This window comes from Aquila chrysaetos, unplaced genomic scaffold (assembly GCF_900496995.4).
Source record: "Aquila chrysaetos chrysaetos unplaced genomic scaffold, bAquChr1.4, whole genome shotgun sequence".
Taxonomy (NCBI): domain Eukaryota; kingdom Metazoa; phylum Chordata; class Aves; order Accipitriformes; family Accipitridae; genus Aquila; species Aquila chrysaetos.
In genome coordinates, this window is record NW_024470404.1 from 5311 (window position 1) to 23867 (window position 18557).

The 18557-nt window shown below is 71.9% G+C and overlaps 4 protein-coding genes across 4 annotated transcripts in view; 3 read left to right on the plus strand and 1 right to left on the minus strand.

The window, feature by feature from the left end:
• The window catches only part of CAMTA2 (calmodulin binding transcription activator 2), a 9413-nt gene extending 2650 nt beyond the window's left edge, over positions 1-6763 (plus strand). Inside the window, 26 exon segments of the mRNA XM_030006970.2 lie at positions 46-189; positions 813-901; positions 903-994; positions 996-1034; positions 1036-1115; positions 1147-1277; positions 1280-1442; positions 1445-1539; positions 1644-1764; positions 1867-1952; positions 1954-2005; positions 2279-2343; positions 2345-2397; positions 2804-3040; positions 3148-3226; positions 3459-3699; positions 4093-4201; positions 4267-4414; positions 4417-4538; positions 4668-4707; positions 4709-4762; positions 4764-4874; positions 4981-5052; positions 5253-5449; positions 6184-6258; positions 6410-6763. Of these exon segments, the coding sequence (XP_029862830.1) occupies positions 46-189; positions 813-901; positions 903-994; positions 996-1034; positions 1036-1115; positions 1147-1277; positions 1280-1442; positions 1445-1539; positions 1644-1764; positions 1867-1952; positions 1954-2005; positions 2279-2343; positions 2345-2397; positions 2804-3040; positions 3148-3226; positions 3459-3699; positions 4093-4201; positions 4267-4414; positions 4417-4538; positions 4668-4707; positions 4709-4762; positions 4764-4874; positions 4981-5052; positions 5253-5449; positions 6184-6258; positions 6410-6473 (2759 nt within the window). The 3' untranslated portion in view covers positions 6474-6763.
• Positions 6764-7062: 299 nt separating this feature from the next.
• On the plus strand, positions 7063-9864 carry SPAG7 (sperm associated antigen 7). Its single transcript, XM_030006982.1, has 8 exons — positions 7063-7153; positions 7788-7855; positions 7963-8051; positions 8397-8481; positions 8826-8915; positions 9231-9378; positions 9537-9659; positions 9806-9864. Exons 1-8 carry the CDS (start codon positions 7063-7065, stop codon positions 9862-9864), a joined length of 753 nt encoding a protein of 250 aa, XP_029862842.1.
• Positions 9865-9871: 7 nt separating this feature from the next.
• ENO3 (enolase 3) lies at positions 9872-14742 on the minus strand. The gene is made up of 12 exons (XM_030006962.1): positions 14678-14742; positions 14314-14400; positions 14014-14109; positions 13493-13551; positions 13322-13391; positions 13076-13209; positions 12284-12506; positions 11635-11832; positions 11082-11283; positions 10553-10661; positions 10388-10446; positions 9872-10090 (listed from the first exon to the last, which is right to left on the minus strand). Exons 2-12 carry the CDS (start codon positions 14396-14398, stop codon positions 10021-10023), a joined length of 1305 nt encoding a protein of 434 aa, XP_029862822.1. The 5' UTR covers positions 14399-14400; positions 14678-14742; the 3' UTR covers positions 9872-10020.
• A 1212-nt stretch (positions 14743-15954) lies between these two features.
• Positions 15955-18443, plus strand: PFN1 (profilin 1). The gene is made up of 3 exons (XM_030006969.2): positions 15955-16236; positions 17608-17800; positions 18176-18443. The coding sequence occupies exons 1-3, from the start codon at positions 16105-16107 to the stop codon at positions 18271-18273; spliced, it is 423 nt and encodes a 140-aa protein (XP_029862829.1). The 5' UTR covers positions 15955-16104; the 3' UTR covers positions 18274-18443.
• The last annotated feature ends 114 nt before the right edge of the window (positions 18444-18557 follow it).

The window sequence follows — 18557 nt, forward strand, 5'->3', positions numbered from 1 at the left end:
GACCCCCTTTTCTCACTTAATTTGCCTCCCCCCCCCCCCCCGCAGTTCACGGGATGAAGTGGGGCTGCAGTAACGGGGGGGGGGCCCCGGCCGGGCTCTCGCTGGAGCAGCTGGTGCAGCACGTCCTGGAGAGTCACCAAGCGCGGCCGCCCCCCCGCACCCACGCCTGCCTCTGCGCCGGGGGGCTGGGTGAGACGGGACCCCCACCTTGGGACCCCCCTGGGACCCCCACCTTGGGACCCCCCCCGGGACCCACTGAACAACCCTGGGACCCCCCAAACCCCCTTGGGACCCTGCCTGGGACCCCTCTGAACACCCTTGGACACGCTCAAATCCCCTGGGACCCCCCCAAAACCCTCTGGGATGCCGCAGGGACCCCCCCCCCGAACATGCCCAGTAGCCCCCCGGGACCCCCTGAACACCTTTGGGCTCACCCTGAATGCCCCCTGGGACTCCCCCGAACACTCTTGGGACCCTCCAAACCCCCTTGGGACCCTGCCCGGGACCCCTCTGAACACCCTTGTGACCCCTCTGAATGCCCCCTGGGACCCCCCAGAGACCCCCCCCAAACACCCTTGGGACTCCCCTGGGACCCCCCAGGCCCCCCAACCCCCCTCCGGGAGCCCTCTGAACACCCTTGGGACCACCCAAAGCCCCCTGATTCCCCCCCCCGAACCTCCCTGGGACTCCTTGAATGCCCCCGGGACCCCCCCAACAGCCGCAGGGGACCCCCATTCCTTCCACCACCCCCCAGAGGACCCTCATCCTGCCCCCCCAAGACCCCCCCCTAACGCTCCCCCCTTCCCCCCCAGGCACCCCAGGCCACAAGTGCGGCAGCACCAAACACCGCATCATCTCCCCCAAAGTGGAGCGGGGGGGCGGGGGGGCAGCGGCGGCTGAGCCCCCCCAAAGCCGCCCCCTCTTCCCCCGACACCACCCAACCCTCCCCAGGCCTGGGGGGGGGCCCCCCCGAAGGGCCCCCCCCCTTTTCCCCCGGGCCTCCCCCTTTTAGTAGTGGCCAATCTGGGGGGGGGCGGCCCCGGGGGGGCCCGAAAACCCCCTGGGTCTGACCCCCAGCCAACACCTGGTGACCCCCGAGGGCTCCTGCCCCACGGCGCTGCCCCACGGCGCCGTGGGGCTGCCCCACGCCGCCCCCCCCCGCCGCCTTCGACCCCGACTGCTTCCTCAACAGCCCCCGCCGGGGCCAAACCTACGGCTGCGAGGCCGAAGCCCCTCCCGGCGCCCCCCCCCCCCCCCCCCGAAGCCCTGCCAAAATTGGGGGGGTGACGAGGAAGAGGAGGAGGAGGAGGGGGTGGGGGCAGCACCACCGGTGCCCCCCCGGGACCTCGGCGCCGCTGCCGACCCCCAGCCCCACTTCGCCCTCCCCTTCGCCGAGCTGCTGGCGGGCGACGGCGGGGTCCCCCCCACCCCACGCGACCCCCCCCCCCACCCCACGCACCCCCCCCTACCCCTCCCGCCCCCCCCGACGAGCCGCCGGTGGCCATCACCGACTTCTCCCCGGAGTGGTCCTACCCCGAGGTGAGCGGGGTGGGGGGCAAACCCCCCACCTGTGCCCCCCCTGCCCTCCACGCGAGGGGGGACCCCGCGGGTGACACCCCCCCCCTCGTTATTTGCCCCCCCAGGGTGGGGTGAAGGTGCTGATCACGGGGCCGTGGGGCGCCGGCGCCTACAGCTGCCTCTTCGACCGCGTCTCGGTGCCAGCCGCCCTGGTGCAGCCGGGCGTCCTGCGCTGCTACTGTCCCCGTGAGTGTCCCCGGGGGGGGTAGGGGCACAACCCACTCGTGCCCCCCCCCCCCCCGCACATTAGCTGACGCGCCCCCCGCCTGTTTTTCCCCCCCGCAAAAGCGCACGAGGCAGGTGTGGCCGCCCTGCGTGTGGCCTGCCCCCCCCGGCTCCTCTCGGCTGCTGCCCCATTTGAGTACCGGGCGCGGGGGGGGGGCGACCGGCCCCCCCGGATCCCAGCTGGACTGGTTGTCCCTCGATGGTGAGTGGGGACCCCCCCCCAAAAGTCACTCATCCCCCCACGGGGGGGCACCCCCAAAATTGTCCCCACATGACACCCGGGTCCCCTGTGTGGGGCGGGGGGGGGGGGGGTACGGGGACCCCAAAACTGCCCCCCCCATGGGGTGACACCATTTTGGGCCTGGGGGGGGGGAGCATCGAGGGGGGGGAGGACCCCGGTGTCCAGCTGGGGGACGGGGGCTCTCCCGGACACCGGGGTGTCCCCCCACTCACCCCGCTGCCCCCCCCCCCGCAGAGGCCCAGTTCCGTCTGTCCATCCTGGAGCGGCTGGAGCAGCTGGAGACTCGGCTGGGGGCCCTGGCCCCCCCCGCGGCCCCCCCCCCCGCCACGCGGAGCCCCCCCGGAGCCCCCCCCCGGAGCAGGTGAGGGCCCCGCCCCAACTCCTGGGTCTCTCCCCCGTGTCCTGTGGTGGGGGACGGGGGTGGCCCCACACCCCATCCGCGGCATCCCTCGGGGTCCCCCCGTGTCCCTTACAGTCCCCCAGTGTCCCCTGACGTCCCCGATATCCCCCTGTGTCCCTTGAAATCCCCTGGTGTCCCTTGATGTCTTCGCTGTCCCCCGATGTCCCCCACGTCCCTTAAAATCCCCTGGTGTCTTCCCTGTCCCCTGACGTCCCCAATATCCCCTGCCATGTCCCCTGCCACCTTCAGTGTCCCTGACATCCCCCGTGTCCCCTGGAATCCCCCGGTCTCCCTTAATGTCCCCAGCGTCCCCTGTCACGCCCCCGTGCCCCCCCGGGGTGTCCCCTGACGTCCCCACGGGGACAGGGGCCGGGGTCCTCCTTCGAGGCGCGGGTGGTGGCCGTCTGCGAGGCCATGATGGCGCGGCCGGGCTGGCTGGGGACGTTGTCGTCGTCGTCGTCGTCGTCATCATCGGGGACCTCGTCGTCATCGGGGACGGCGCTGGCCCACGGGGCCACCTTCCGCGGGATGACGCTGCTGCACCTGGCGGCCGCCCAGGGCTACGCCGGCCTGGTGGAGGCCCTGCGGCGCTGGCGGTGAGCTGGGGACACGCTGGGGATGGGGACAGGGATGGGGACCCCCCCGGGGATGTGTCCCCAAGGGGAGGTGACGCCCCAGGCTGTGTCCCCTCCTGTCCCTGCAGGGCGCTGGCGGCCGACAGCCTGGAGCTGGAGCAGGAGGTCGACCCCCTCAACGTGGACCATTTCTCCTGCACCCCCCTGGTGAGGGGGACAAGGGGACGGGGTGGGGACAGCGGGGACGCGGTGGGGACAACAGGGACGGGTGGGGGCACGGTGGGGACGGGGGCAACAGCGGGGAGACGGCATGGTTGAGGAGACGGGGTGCCTGGTGGTGGCGCCGGCAGGGCTGAGGGTAGCGGGAGTGGCCTCTTGGGGACAAGGGGACCCTCGGGGACAAGGGGACCTCGGTGACCCGGTGCCACCGCGTCCCCAGATGTGGGCGTGCGCCCTGGGTCACCGGGAGGCGGCGGAGCGGCTGTGCCGCTGGGACCGGCGGGCGCTGGCCGTCCCCGACACCCTGGGGCGGCTGCCGCTGGGCCTGGCCCGCGCCCGTGGCCACCTGGCCCTTGTCACCCGCCTGGAGGAGCTGCAGCCGCAGCTGTCACCTGCGTCCCCGCGCTGTCACCTCCCCGGCCTGCGCGTCCCCTCCCCGCTCTCCGCCAGCCCTGACACAGGTACGGTACCGTCACCGCGTCCCCTCCCCGCTCCCCGTCTCCGTCGTCCTGGCACACCGTCACTGTGTCCCTTCCCCCCTCCCTGTCACCGTCGTCCCGGTGTGGTCGCTGTCCCCACGTCCCATCTCTGTTCTTGGTCACCCCGACACCCATACGGCCACTGCCACCATGTCCCCGTGTCCCCCTAAATCCTCCCCGCGTCCCCTCCCAGGGTGTCACCGGTCCCCTCCAGCCTGTCCCCAGATGTCCCCTCATGTCCCCTGTCCCCCCCCAGCCTCTTTGTGTCCACGACACCCCCCCCCAACATGTACCCTGTCCCCTCCCCAGCCCCCGCATGTCCCCTGGGCGTGTGTCCCCCCCAGGACTAAAGCCACCCCCCTGTCCCCCCCCCAGGGCTGAGCACGGCCAGCAGCCTCTCCTCCCCCTCGGGGCTCTCGGAGGGACCGGCCTCTGTCCCCCTGCCCCCCGGCCCCCCCGGCCCCCCCGAGGACGAGAGCTGGGCGCCGCTCCCCCCCCAGCCCCCCCGACGCTGACGACGCCCTGCAGGTAACAGGTGACCCCCCCCAGGGTTGGGGACCCCCCCCCCCCCAAGTGTCCTGATGTCACCCGTGTGTCCCCCCAGGCGGAGGTGGTGACGCTGGCCCAGCAGATCATTGAGGCCACGCCTGAGCGCATCAAGCAGGAGGCGCCGGGGGGGGCCCCCGGGGACAGCGGGGGGGGGCCCCAGCGACGGCGGGGGGGCCCCTGGGGACGCCGGGGACGCCGGGGCTGAGCGCCGCCATGGCCTGGCTGGCCACCTACCTGGAGAGCGTCGACCGCCCCCCCGCGCCCCCCCACAGGTACCCCCCGGGTTTTGGGGGACCCCCATATCCCCGTGTCCGCTGACCCCCCCCCCCACTATCCTTGGGGGGGTGGGGTGCACCACCCCGCACCCTGACCCCCCTTGTGTCATGTGTCCCCCCCCCCAGAGCGGAGGCACCCTCCCGGGGGTCCCCGGGGGTCCCCGAGCGGCCGCCCCCCCCCCCCCTCGGCGGCCGGCTGGGCCGAGTTCCTCAACGCCTCGGGGGGGGGCGCGGGGGGAGAGCGCCGTCGCCCTCCTCACCCTCTCCGACCAGGAGCAGCACGAGCTCTACGAGGCCGCCCGCCTCGTCCAGGGCGCCTTCCGCAAGTACCGGGTGCGTCAGCCCCCGCACAGGGGCCCCCCCAAACCCCCCCGGGACCCCCCACGGCGCCGCTGACACATCCCCCCCCCCTCAAAATCCCTTCCTTTCCCCCCGCCAGGGCCGGAGGCTGAAGGAGCAGCAGGAGATGGCGGCCGCCGTCATCCAGCGCTGCTACCGCAAGTACAAGCAGGTAACGGGGTGCGGGGGGACCCCAAAAACCCCGGGACCCCCCACCCCCCCATTAACCCCCCCACTCTCTGCCCCACAAGCTTACCTGGATTGCTCTGAAGGTAACGGGGGTGCCTGGGTCGGGGGGGGGGGGGGGCTGGGGGCACCCAGCGGTGGCCGGCGTCGCCCACGGGTGCTGAGGCATGTCCCCCCCCGTGTCAGTTTGCGCTGTACCAGCGGATGACGCAGGCGGCCATCCTGATCCAGAGCAAGTTCCGCAGCTACGCGGAGCAGAAGCGGTTCCAGCGGCGGCGGCGCGCGGCCGTCCTCATCCAGCAGCGCTACCGCAGCCACCGCGAGCACCAGCGCCTGCAGCAGGGCCCCCGCGCCCCCCCCGCCGGCCTGCCCCCACGCCTCCGGTGAGCACCCGGGGGGCGGGGGACTGGGGGGACACTGGGTGACACTGGGCGCTTGGGGACTGGGGACACTGGGCGATGGGGGACAGGGGACGCTGGGGGACACTGGGTGCTTGGGGATGGGGGACGCTGGGTGACGGGACTGGGGACACTGGGCACTTGGGGACTGGGGACACTGGGCGCTTGGGGACAGGGGATACTGGGGGACACTGGGTGCGTGGGGATGGGGACAGAGTGCTTGGGGACGCTGGGTGCTTGGGGATGGGTGACGGGACTGGGGACACTGGGTGACACTGGGCACTTGGGGACTGGGGACACTGGGTGATGGGTGACGGGACACTGGGTGCTTGGGGATGGGTGACACTGGGTGATGGGACAGGGGACACTGGGTGACACTGGGCGCTTGGGGACTGGGGACACTGGGTGATGGGGGACAGGGGACACGGGGACACTGGGTGCCTGGGGATGGGTGACACTGGGTGACGGGACTGGGGACACTGGGTGACACTGGGCGCTTGGGGACTGGGGACACTGGGTGATGGGGGATGGGACACTGGGGGACACTGGGTGCTTGGGGATGGGTGACACTGGGTGACGGGACTGGGGACGCTGGGTGCTTGGGGATGGGGGACATGGGGGTGCTGGGGAGGGGTGACACTGGGTGAGGGGCTGCTCAGGGACTGGGGGGCCGCGGGGGTCCTGACCCCCCCCCCCCCCCCCCCCCCCCCCCCCACCAGGGGCACCTTCCTCACCATCAAGCAGGACCAGGCGGCCCGGAAGATCATGCGGTTCCTGCGGCGCTGCCGCCACCGGTGCGGGACACGGGGAGGGGGGGACGGTGGGGGGGTGACAGGGGGACATGGAGAAGGAGGGCTGGGGGGATGGGGACAGGTGACACTGGGGGGGGGGGGGCCGCGGGGGACCCCACGGAACCTGACCCCCCCCTTGTGTGTGTGTCCCCAGGATGGAGGAGCTGAAGCAGAGCAAGGAGGGGGACAGTTTACAGAAGCGGGGCCTGGCCTCGTGACACCCCCACGGGGGACCCAGGCGTCCGGGGGGGGCAGCCCCTCCCCCCCCAATCCCCCCCCCACCCCCACAGGCTTCGCCTTATCTCCGGTGCCAAGCGCGCCCCCCCCAGATCCCCCCAGCACCCGGCCGCCTGGGTCCTCCCTGGGGGAGTCGGGGGGGGGGGGGGGGCAGGGCTACCCCACGCCCCTCCCCCCTGCTCCTGTACCCTCCCCCCGGCCCTCCTCCCCGCATGCCCCCCCCCCCCCCCCCCCCCCTCGCGCGGGCCCTTTGTACAAAGTTCCATTAAAAAAGAGGAAGCGGGAGTTCAAAAAGCGAGGTGTGTGTGCGGCGGGGAAGGGGGGGCACACGGGGGGGGGCCGGACACGCGTGGGGGGCGCGGCCCTGCCCTTTAAGAGAGGAGTCACCGCCGAGTGGAGCGCGCGCCCCTTTTAAGGGCAGGCCCCGCCCTTTTAAGGCCAGGCCCCGCCCCTGTCGCCCGCCCCGCTCTATGAGCCGCGCCCCGCCCCTTTCGGCCACGCCACGCCTTCCTCTCCGCCGCGCGGTGACGCAGCGACGCGGGGGCGTGGCGCGCGGCGGCTCCCCCCAAGATGGCGGAGCTGGATCTCCTCGGTTCCATCCTCAGCTCCATGGAGCGGCCGCCCGCTGCCGCCGACGGGGAGGCGCGGCGCCGGGCGAGGGGTCAGCGGGGCCGGGGGGCGCGGGGGGACCCGGGGGGCACCGGGGGGGGTCACCGGGGGGGGAACCGGGGAGGGGGCGGGAACTAACGGGCGCGGAGGGGGGGGGGGGGGGGTGGTGGCGGCGCGTCCCGGCCCCTTGTCCCCGGGACCCTCTCGTCACGCTTGACCACGCCCCTGGGGGTGTGGCCACGCCCACCGTCAGGGAGCGCGCAGTGGCGCGGCGGGCTCCGCCCCCAGATCACCCTGATAGACACCCTGGGGCGCTGCTGGCCACGCCTCCAGACTGCTTGACCACGCCCCTGCTGTCCTGAGAGACACCCGGCGCTCCTGCTGGCCACGCCCGCACGTGCGCGGCCACGCCCCCAGCTCGTTAGAGAGAGATCTCTGGTGTGCTGCTGGCCCCGCCCCCGATCCCTGGTCACTCCCATAGCCCTTTTATGGGTATCCAGAGGTTCTGCTGGCCCCGCCTCCATCTACCCGGGCCCCGCCCCCAAACGCCTTGATACTTCAGCCCCGGGGGTTGCAGCTGCCCCCCCCCCGCCGCCGGCCCTTGGCCCCGCCCCCTTCACCCCCCACCCCAAGGGGGGGGGGCAGCAGGGGGGACCCAGGTGTCCTGACACCCCCCCTCCCCCCAGAACAAGCCGCTCGGGTGAAGAAGCTGCAGGAGCAGGAGAAGCGACAGAAGGTCGAGTTCAGGAAGAGGGTGAGTTGGAGGGGGGGGCACATCCCCGGACCCCTGGGTCCCCCCCTGGACACCTGGGTGTGTGTCCCTGACACTGGGTCCCCCCCTGATGCCTGGGTCCCCCCCAGATGGAGCAGGAGGTGTCCCAGTTCATCCAGGCCAGCGGGGAGCCCCGGCGCCGCTTCCAGCCCATGAACAAGATCGAGAGGAGCATTCTGTGAGGGGGGGGCACTGGGGACACTGGGGGGTTACTGGGGATACTGGGAGGGGGCACTGGAGACTCGGGGGGGGGCACTAGGGGCACTGGGGAGGCACTGCGGACACTGAGGGGGGCACTGGGAATACTGGGGGGCACTGGGGATACTGGGGAGGACACGGGGGACACTGGCTGGGGATGTTGGGGACACTGGGAGAACAGGAGAGGAGCTCCCCGGGATGGCAGCTCCACTGTGGGGCAGTTGGGGACCCTCACAGGGCGGTAAGGGCCCCCCTGGGGACACTCAGGGACCCCCCTGGGGGACAGTGGGGTGCGTGTCCCCCCATGACACTGATCCCCCCCCAGGCATGACGTGGCGGAGGTGGCCGGGCTGACGTCCTTCTCCTTTGGGGACGACGAGGACAGTCGCTATGTCATGGTCTTCAAGAAGGTGGGGGACAGTGATGGGGTGACACATGGGGAGCGGGGGGGCAGGGGACCCCAGGGGACGGGAGGGGGACGCGGGCTGGGGACAGGGGACAGGGGGGGAGGGGACGGGGGGGAGCAACAGGGAGGGGACCTCGGGGGATGAGGAGGGGACGCTGGGAAATGGGGGGAGATTGGGGGGGGGGTGATGGGGAGGGGACTCAGGGAAGGGGGGGGGGGGGGGGGGGGGGGCCCTCGATGTGCCGGGAGGGGGAGGGGCCCCCTCTGTCCCAAGCGGGGGTGGGGTGCGGGTGGGGGAGGGGATTTGGGGGGATGCCGGCGTCCAGGCGGGGGCTGACGCTTGCGCAGGAGTTCGCGCCGTCGGACGAGGAGCTGGAGGCCTACCGGCGGGGGGAGGAGTGGGACCCCGCCCGGGCGGGGGAGCGGCGCCGCCTCCGGGTAGGTGGGGATTAATGGGGGTGGGGCTGGGTCGGTGGGGCGTGGCCAGGGTGGGGCTGCTAGGGCGGGGCCCGGCTGGGGTGGGACTCGAGGGGGAGCTGACACGGGCAGGGGTGGGGGTGTGGTTTGTGTGGGTGTGTCCCTAGTGGGTGGGGCTTGAGTGGGTGTGGCCCTGAGCGTGGGCCATCATGGGGTGGGGTTAGGAGTGGGTGGGGCTTGCTGCAAAGGGGGCGTGGTTTGTGGAAAAGGAGGGTGGTGCTGGAGTGGTTTGTGGGTGTGGCTTGTTGCTGACACCCCGCCCCCAGGAGCTGGCAGCCCAGCAGGAGGAGGCGGAGCTTGAGCGCGGCCCCGCCCCTCCCGGCCCCCCCCAACGATTACAAGGACAAATACCGGCACCTGATTGGCTCCGACGCCGCCAAAGCCGCCGCCCGCACCATGGAGGCCAACAAGGCTTACGGCTGTGGTGAGCCCGCACACCTGGGTCTCTTTTTTTTGCGGCGGGGGGGAGGATTTCCCTGGGGACACCCCCACCTGGTGGGGTTGGGGGGGGGGTCCTGGGTGCTCCCGGACGCTGGGGTCCCCCCTCACCCCGCCCTCCCCGTGTCGTGTCCCCCCCCCCAGTGCCGGTGGCCAACAAGCGGGACACGCGCTCCATCGAGGAGGCCATGAACGAGATCCGGGCCAAGAAGCGGCTGAGGCAGGCGGAGGACGAGGGGGGGGGCCGGGGGGACCTCAGCATAAGGGGCGGGGGGGGCTGCACCCCCCGGGGGGGGAGTTATTTAACAGACAGGGGGGTCACAGACATACGAGGGAGGCTCATAAAGCGCCTCAGCTCCCATCCGTGTCACCGTGTCTGTTCTGGGGGGGGGTCACGTTGGGGGGACACACAGACACACCCCCATACCCTGGTCCTGTCATCGTGCCCCCCCCCCGCCAAAAAAATAACTAGTCGGGGCTTGTTGTGCTCCGGAGCGTTTACTGGGGGGATTTCTGGATGTGCCCCCCCGTGGGGCAGATGTGGTGGCCCCTGGGGAGGACTTGGTGGCCCCCAGAGCAGATGTGGTGGCCCTGGGGGGGGTCACGGCAGCCCCCGTCGGTCCCCGTCCTACTTGGCCTTGGGGTTCCTGAAGTTGCGCCCGGCGAATTTGGCCTTGTCCCCCAGCGCCTCCTCGATCCTGGGGGGGGACACACGGGGTCAGTGGGGGTGACCTGGGGGGGGGGCAGGGCTGGGGACAGCCCCCAGGAGGGCCCCAGAGGGGACGTGGGGGGTCTGGGGGGGGGGGGGGGGGCAAAACACGAGGACAAGGACGGTCCCCAGGGGCTGGGGACGGGCTTGGGGACCCCCCACCCACCCTGGGGACCCCCCACGTCCCCTTGGGGGGACACAGGAGAGGCGGGGAAATGGGGGGGGGGACACACAGGGATGTCTGGGAACATGGAGGGGGGGACATGGACATTCGGGGACCCCTCACCTCATCAGCTGGTTGTACTTGGCCAAGCGCTCGGAGCGACACGGGGCGCCCGTCTTGATCTGGGGGGGACAAAGGGGACGTTGGGGGGGGGGTGACGAGGGGAGGGGGTGGTGACGGTGATGGGGGGGGGGGGGTGATGGGGGCGGGCAGTGACGAGGGACCCACCTGGCCGGTGCAGAGCCCCACGACGAGGTCGGCGATGAAGGTGTCCTCGGTCTCGCCGGAGCGGTGGCTCACCATCACCCCCCAGCCGTGGCTCTGAGCCAGCTTGCACCTGGGGGGGGGGACGGACACGGGGAGGTGGGCTCGCACAAGGGTCAGGCGCAGGGACCCCCCGCGCGAGGGGATCTCTTGCACGAGGGCTTTGCGCAAAGGGGCTTTGCACGAGGGTCTTTGCACGAGGGCCATGTCCACGGGAAATATTGCACAAGAGCTTTTCACACGGGGATCTCTTGCACAAGGGCTTCACGCAAAGGGGCTTTCCGCACTGGGGCCTTGCACAAGGGGCTGCGTACGAGGGCCTCACGTGAAGGTTTTGCACAAGGGCTTTGTTGCACGAGGGAAATCTTGCACGAGGGGCTTTTCACGTGGAGCCCAGCGCACAGGCCTTCGCACGAGGAGCCTGGCAGCAGGGGCTTTCCAGAAGGGGCTCCTGTTTTTTTGCACGAGGGTTTCGCCGTGCACGAGGACTCACGCCTGGATGGACTCGGTGACGGAGCCGATCTGGTTGACCTTCAGCAGGAGGCAGTTGCAGGCGCGGAGCTCGGCCGCGCGCTGGATGCGCCGGGGGTTGGTGACCGTCAGGTCGTCCCCCACCACCTGGATGTCCACCTGCCCCAGGAACCGCTGCCACCCCTCCCAGTCGTCCTGGTCGAAGGGGTCCTCGATCGACACCACTGCGGGAGCGGCGATTCCCAGTGTGGACCAGTAGGGACCGGCCACCTCCCGGTTGCGGGATAGGGCCGGCTCCCGCCCTGCGGCTGTCCCCCCCGCCCCGTGCGCAGCCCTATACGTGCCACTGGGGAACCGCCACCTGCCTTCCCAGTCCCTCCCAGTCCGTCTCGGTCCCCCCCCCCAGACCCTCCCAGTGTCCCCCCAGTCCTTCCCAGTCTCTCCCAGTGGCCCCCAATCCCAGTTTGGAGGCCACTTCTCCTCCCCTATCCCCATGCCCAACCCCATACGAGCCACCAGAGACCCCCCCACCTTCCCTCCCAGTCCCTCCCAGTGCCCCCCAGTCCCCCCCTCACCGGGGTAGTTCTTGATGAAGCTCTGGTAGAGCTGCCCCAGCTGCTCGCCGGTGATGAGGCGCTTGGGGTCGGGGGGGGATTTGAAGTCGAGGTCGTAGTGTCCCTCGCGGCAGAACTCAGAGGCCGCCACGTCCATCCCGATGACCACCTTGTCGGGGTACCCGGCCTGGCCGATGGCCGCCTTCAACAGCTCCAGCGCTACGGGGCGCCCTCTCCGCATCACGGGGGGGGGGGGGGGGGGGGGCAGGGACCCCCAGGCGCCCGGGTCCCCCATCCCCCCCCACCCCCCCCCCCCCCACCCAGGGACCACGACGGCCAACCCAAGATGTCCCGTCCACGAAGACCTTGACGTTGACCCACGTCAACCCTCCCGTTGGCCAAGCGGACCCGGGCGTTCGGGTGCGCCCCCCCCGCCCCCCGTCCCCCTCCCCCACCCGGAGGACCCAGGCATCCGGGGCTCCTGCCCTTTCCCGCCCCTCCCCCGCTGCCCCCGTAGCCTTTCTCCGGTTACGGCCACGGTGACTAATTCTGGATTTGACCCCGAAACCCAACCCCAGGGGGAATGGGGGGAGGTGTGCGGCTATAAATAGCTCCGAGCCCCCGACCCAAGGCGGGGGGATGGGTGGGTGAGGACCCGGGCGTCGGCTACCTTCGTTGTTCTCCAAGATGTTGGGGGCGAAGCCGCCCTCGTCGCCCACGTTGGTGGCGTCTTTGCCGTACTTGGCCTTGATGACGCCCTTGAGGCTGTGGTAGACCTCGGCGCCGATGCGCATGGCCTCCCGGAAGGAGGTGGCGCCCACCGGCAGCACCATGAACTCCTGCATGGCCAACTTGTTGCCGGCGTGGGAACCGCCGTTGATCACGTTGAAGGCCTGGCGGGCGATGAGGGACCCGGGCGTTGGGGGAGTTCTCTCATCGCCCGTGGTCCTCCCCAGGACCCAGCGACCCTCCCAACACTCGGTCAAGACCCCATGAACCCCCGAAGACTCAACCGCCCGAGACCCAACAACCCCTCAAAGACCCAACGATGCCTCCCGGGACCCAGCCACGTTCCCCAAAACCCAACTCACACCCCCCAAAACCCAACAACACCCCAAAAACCTCGGTGGGATTCCCCCAAAGACCCCCCCAAAGACCGAATAACGCCCCCCAACCCAACCAAGGTCCCCAAAACCCAACTGACACCCCAAAAAACCTCAGTGGGATCCCCCAAAGACCCAATAGCCCCCCCAAACCCAACCAATGCTCCCCAAAACACCCCCAAAACCTTAGTGGAACCCGCAACACCCCCCCCCCGAAAGACCCAATAACCCCCCCCAAACCCAACCGGGCTCCCCAAAGCCCAACAATGTTCCCCAAAAGCCAACAACCCACCTGGCCCCCCCCAAATCCCACAACCCCCCCCACCCCCACGGGGGGACCCAGGCATCCGGGCGGGTACCGGCACGGGCAGGATGAGGTCGGAGTTGCCGGCAAGGTCGGCGATGTGCCGGTAGAGCGGGACGCCCTTCTCGGCCGCGCCGGCTTTGCAGACAGCCAGTGACACCCCCAGGATGGCGTTCGCCCCGAATTTTGCTGGGGGGGGGGGGGGGGGGGGGAAGAGGTGGGGGGGTGTGAGGTGAGGGGGACCCGGCCATCTGGGGGGAGGGGGGAGGGTCGTGGGTGGGGGCAGGGGAGAGGAGCTCACATTTGTTCTCGGTGCCGTCCATGTCGATCATGAGCTTGTCGATCTTCTCCTGCTCCACCACGCTGATTTTCTGGGGGGGGGGGGACGGGGACAGTGTGGGCCAGGGGTTGGGGGTCAGACCCCCAACCGCCCCCCCAACCACCCGCCAACCGCCCCCAGGACCAGACGCACCTTCTCCAGCAGAGCTGGGCCGATGGTCTTGTTGATGTGCTCTACGGCCTTCAGCACACCTGGGGGACGGGGGGGTCAGGGGGCACGACCTCCGACCCCGGGGTTGTCACCCCCCCCCCCCCCGGCAATGGAGGGGCATTGGATGGGGTGGGAGGGGGCTTGGGGGGGTTCTTGTGTCTTGAGGGGGGCCCAGTTGGGTCTTGAGAGACGCGGTTGGGTCATTTGGGGGGGGGTCATTGTGTCTTGGGGGACCCAGTTGGGTCACAGGGGGGGGTCGTGGGATCTTGGGGGACCTGGTTGAGTCCTGGGGGTCTTGGGGGACGTGGTTGGGTCATTTGGGGGGGTCACCGGGGACCCGGTTGTGTCCCAGCGGGTCTTGGTGGACCCTGTTGAGTCACTGGGGGGGGTCATTGGATCTTGGGGGACCCAGTTGGGGTCTTTGGTTGGGTTGGGGGGGCCCTGGCCGTGCCCAGCCCCCCCCACCCAGGTCCGTCCCCCCCGTTGCCCCCCCCGTCCCCCACCTTTGCCCAGGTACCGGCTCTTGTCACCATCCCGGAGCTCCAGGGCCTCGTGGATCCCGGTGGAGGCACCGCTGGGGACGGCCGCCCGGAACCGTCCTGGGGGGGGGGTCAGGGGACCGTCACCCCCCCACCCTCATGTCCCTGTCCCCCCCCCCCCCCCGTGTCCCCAACACCCCCCCACACCCCCCATCCCACCACAACCCCAAGGTCCCCCCACGTCCCCACCGTGTCCCCCCCCATCCCCCCAGCCCCCCCATGTCCCCCGAGGTCGTCCCCCCCCGTGCCCCCCCCCTTACGCACCCTTGGCGGTGTGAAGGTCGACCTCCACCGTGGGATTCCCCCGGGAATCCAGGATCTCCCTGGCCACGATCTTCTGGATGGACATGGCTGCGGGGGGGGGGGGGGGGGGGGGGGTGCGTGTGTCAATCGGGGGGGGGGCGACACCCAGGGGTCTGGGTCACCCTGACCTGACCCCAGACCCCCCCCCAACGTCCCACAAAGGACCCAAGCATCTGGGGGGGGGACCCAAGGCTCCGGGTCACCCTGACCTGACCTCAGAACCCCCCATCCCAGGGGTGCCCCCCCCCCCCCCTAGACACCCCCCCTCCCGCCTCCGTCGCCCCCCCCCCCCAAGGGACCCCCAGCCGTCCGGGGTCTCGCTCACTGGGTGCTGGCTCTGCCTGGGGCCGTGTCCCCCCGGGGGGGTCCCCGGGGCCTATTTATACCCATCCCCCGCCCCCCCCGGGGCTATTTTTAGCCCCCCCAAAGGTCTCGAGGAAAGGACACGGTAACACGAGGCCCCCCCCGCCCCCCCGATGCCTGGGTCCCTTTTTTGGGGATGGGGGTGTCACCCGGACACCTGGGTCTCCTTTTTTGGGGGGGGGGGGGCACCCACACACCTGGGTCCCTTTTTTTGGGGGGGTGTCACCCCATGGAGCCCACAGGGGATGGGGGGGGGCTGTGTCCCTGCAGGGTCGGTCGGGGCCGGGGGGGCCGGGGGGGGTGATGGGTCCTGTGGGCCCCGTGGGGCCGGGGGGGGGGGGGGCAGCGGCTCTGACCACTTCCCGGGGAAGCTCTCACCGGGGGGGGGGGGGGGGCCCAGACGCCGGGACCCCCCCAGAGCTCCTGGATGCCCCCCCAGCCCCCCCCCCCCCGGGTTCCCCCCTCTCCAACTCCTGGGTGTCCGTCCCCCCCCCCCCCCCCAACTGCCGGGTCCTTCCCCGCCCCCCTCCCCCCCAAGAACGACCCGCGGGGCCCCTCCCCCCCCCCGCGGGGCAGGAAGTGAAACCGCCGCCCCTCCCCCTCCCCCCTCCCCCCCCCCCGGAAAGTCCCGCCCCCCCGGCGCGGGAGAGCGCGCGACACGGGGGGGGGGGGGGGGCGATTGCACGGGGGGGGGGTGTACACGGGGGGGGTTTGCACGAGGGGGGGGGTCGCATTGCACAAGGGGCTCGTTGCACGGGGGGGGGCTCCTTGCACGAGGACTTTGCACGGGGAGGGGGGTGCATTGCACGGCGGGGGGGGGGGGGATGTCCTCCCTTGCACCCGGTCCCGGTGACCCCCCCAGATCCAATCTGAAACCCCCTCCCCCCGCAAGACCCCCAGCCCCCCCCCCCAATTTGGGGTTGCACGTGGGTCCCATTGCACGGGGGGGGGAGGGGAGGGGGGCACAGCCGCACTTGGCGGGGGGGGTCACGATAACGGGGGAGGGGGTCGCACTACCGGGGAGGGTCGCGATAACCTGGGGGGGGGGGGGGGGGGGGTCGCGGTAACGTGGGGGGGGGGTCACCCCCCCCATTGCTGTAGGCGGCGGCGCCCCGCGCCGTTCGCCGGTGGGCGTCGCCCCGCCAAGCCCCGCCCCCTTCCCCGGCGTGTCCCCGCCCCTACCCGGACCACGCCCCCCCGGTCCCCTATGAAAGCCGCCGCGCCGCGCGGCCGCCGGGCCCGTCCCGCCGCTCGGCTGCCGGCCGCACCGCGCAGGCGCAAGAGCCCTTCCAGCAGAGGCCCCGCCCCCTCCTGCCCCGGCGCGAGGCCCCGCCCACCCCCCCTCCCTGGCCGAGGCTCCGCCCCCTCCCTCCCTTTCCCGCCGCCGCCATGAGCGGGTGGGCGCCGTACGTGGAGACGCTGCTGGCGGACGGGACCTGCCAAGACGCCGCTATCGTCGGCTATCGCGATACCCCCGCCGTCTGGGCGGCCGCCCCCGGCAAGACCTTCGCTAATATCACGGTAGGAAGGGCGGAATCGCGACAGGGACAGAGGGGAGGGGAGGGGAAGGGGAAGGGAAGGGGGGGAAGGGAAGGGAAGGCGTTTCCCGCCCGTTTCTCTCGGAGGGGAGGGGGAGGGGGCGGGGCCTGACCCGACCCCCCCCCCGCCGCCCCCCCCCCCCCCCCCCTCCGCGACGGGCACCGAGGAGGGACAAAAAAGGCAGAAAAACGCGGAGGCTGCCAGCGTGGCCCGGCCCCCCCCCCCCCCCCCACTTGAGAGAGCCGGGGGGGGCACCCCGGGGTCCGGAACCCCCCTTCCCCGCCCCCCCCGTGGATTTTGGGGGGGACTCAGGCGGGGGGGACGCCCAGGACAAGGCGGGAGAGCTGAGGCTTCTGGCTGCTCCCTCCCCAGTAAATTTGGGGGGGGGACACACGACTCAGGCGGCCGGCTGGCCCCCCCCGTGCCCCCCTTCCGCCCCCCGCAGAATTTTGGGAAGGGGACCCAGGAGTTCCAAGCTCGCTGCCCCACGTTGTTCCACGACACCCCCCCCCCCCGTATTTAATGGGGTCTCCTGGAAAGAAAAAAAGGGGGGGGGGGCCTTTAAAAAAAATGCGCGGAATGTGGCCACTTCCCCGTGGGGGAGGGGCGGCCGGGGCTTCCTGTGGGGGAGGGGCGGCGCGCGCACCCCCTCCCCTCCCCCCCGTCCCCGGATGTGTGGGTCCCCCCGCGGAAATGGGGGGGGCGGGAAGTTGGGGGGGGGGGAAGGTCTCCCGAATGGCCGTTATGGGGGGGGGGGGGGTGTCACACCCCGGGTGTCTGGGGTCTTTAATTGGGGGGGGGGGTCACACCCCGATCGTCTGGGCGCCTCTTGGGGGTGGGGGGTCCCCAAACGCCTGGGTGCCCGGAGGGGGGCACCCTGGGGGGGGCTATGCGGACACGTGGGTGCCCTGGGGGGGGGGGGGCCCAAATGTCTGGGTCCCTTATTTGGGGGGGGTCGCAGCCTGCACACCTGGGTGCCTTACGGGGGGGGGTCATGGGTGGGGGGGGTCACGCCCCGGATGCCTGGGTGCCTTATGGGGTCATGGAGGGGGGGGCACCCTGAATGTCTGGGTCCCTCGTGGGGGTCATGGGTGGGGGGGGTCACGGGTGTCTCCAAACACCTGGGGGGGGGGGTCACGCCCCGGATGCCCGGGTCCTTTGGGGGGGGGGGGGGGGTGTCACCCCGAACACGGGGGTCCCGAGCACCGGGGTCCCTTCTGGGGGGCGTCAGCCCGAGCACCGGGGTCCCGGGGACGCCCGGGTGCCCCGCGGGGGTCGCGGGCTGGGAGGGGGGGGGGGGTCCGGCGGCGGCCCCCTGACCTCCCTCGCGCCCCCCCCCCCCCCCCCCCCCAGGCGGCGGAGGTGAGCGCGCTGGTGGGGAAGGAGCGGGGGCCGCTGCTGGTGAACGGGCTGACGCTGGGGGGGCTGCGCTGCTCCGTCATCCGCGACTCGCTGCTGGTGGAGGGCGAGCACAGCATGGACCTGCGCACCAAGAGCGCCGCCGGGGCCCCCACCTTCAACATCACCGCCACCATCACCAACAAGAGTGAGCGCGCCCCCCCCGCGCCCCGCATCTGCCCCGGCACCCTACACAGCCCCCCCCCCAGCACCCCGTGGCACCCACCCCCCCCCTCGGCCCCCCGTATCCCAGCACCCGTCCCCAGCCCGCACTGCCCCCCCCCCCGGGTCACACCCCATCACCCCTGACCCACTTCCTGTCACCCCTCCCCCCCCAAAGTGTCCCCAAATCCTCCCCTCCCCCCCCCCCAAGTGCCCCCATCTCCCCCCCCTCCCCGTCTTGGGGACAGGGAACGCCACCCCCCACCGCCGGGTGCTGACCCTCCCCCCTCTCCCGGTGTGTAGGGGGGGGGGGGTGTCACCCCCCGCCCCTCCCCCGCTGACCCCCCCCCCCCCCCCGCAGCGATAGTGCTGGTGATGGGGAAGGAGGGCGTCCACGGCGGCTGCGTCAACAAGAAATGCTACGAGATGGCCAATCACCTGCGGCGCTCCCAGTACTGAGGGGACCCCCCCCGGGACCCCCCCCGGGACCACCGGGACCCTCCAGGGACCACCGGGACCCCCCAGGGACCAGCAGGATTTCCAGGACCCCTCCTCCCCCAGCCCCCTTGCCCCCGTCCCCCCCCCCCCGCACCCCGCTGCCGGCAGCAATAAAAGACGCCTCGTGGGGATGTCGCTGTGAATGTGTGGGGCAGGGCCGTGGGGCCGGGCAGCAGACGCGTGGGGCAGGGCTCCACCCTCTGTGTGTGCTTGTGGGGTGGGGGAGCGTCCCGGGTCACCCGGGT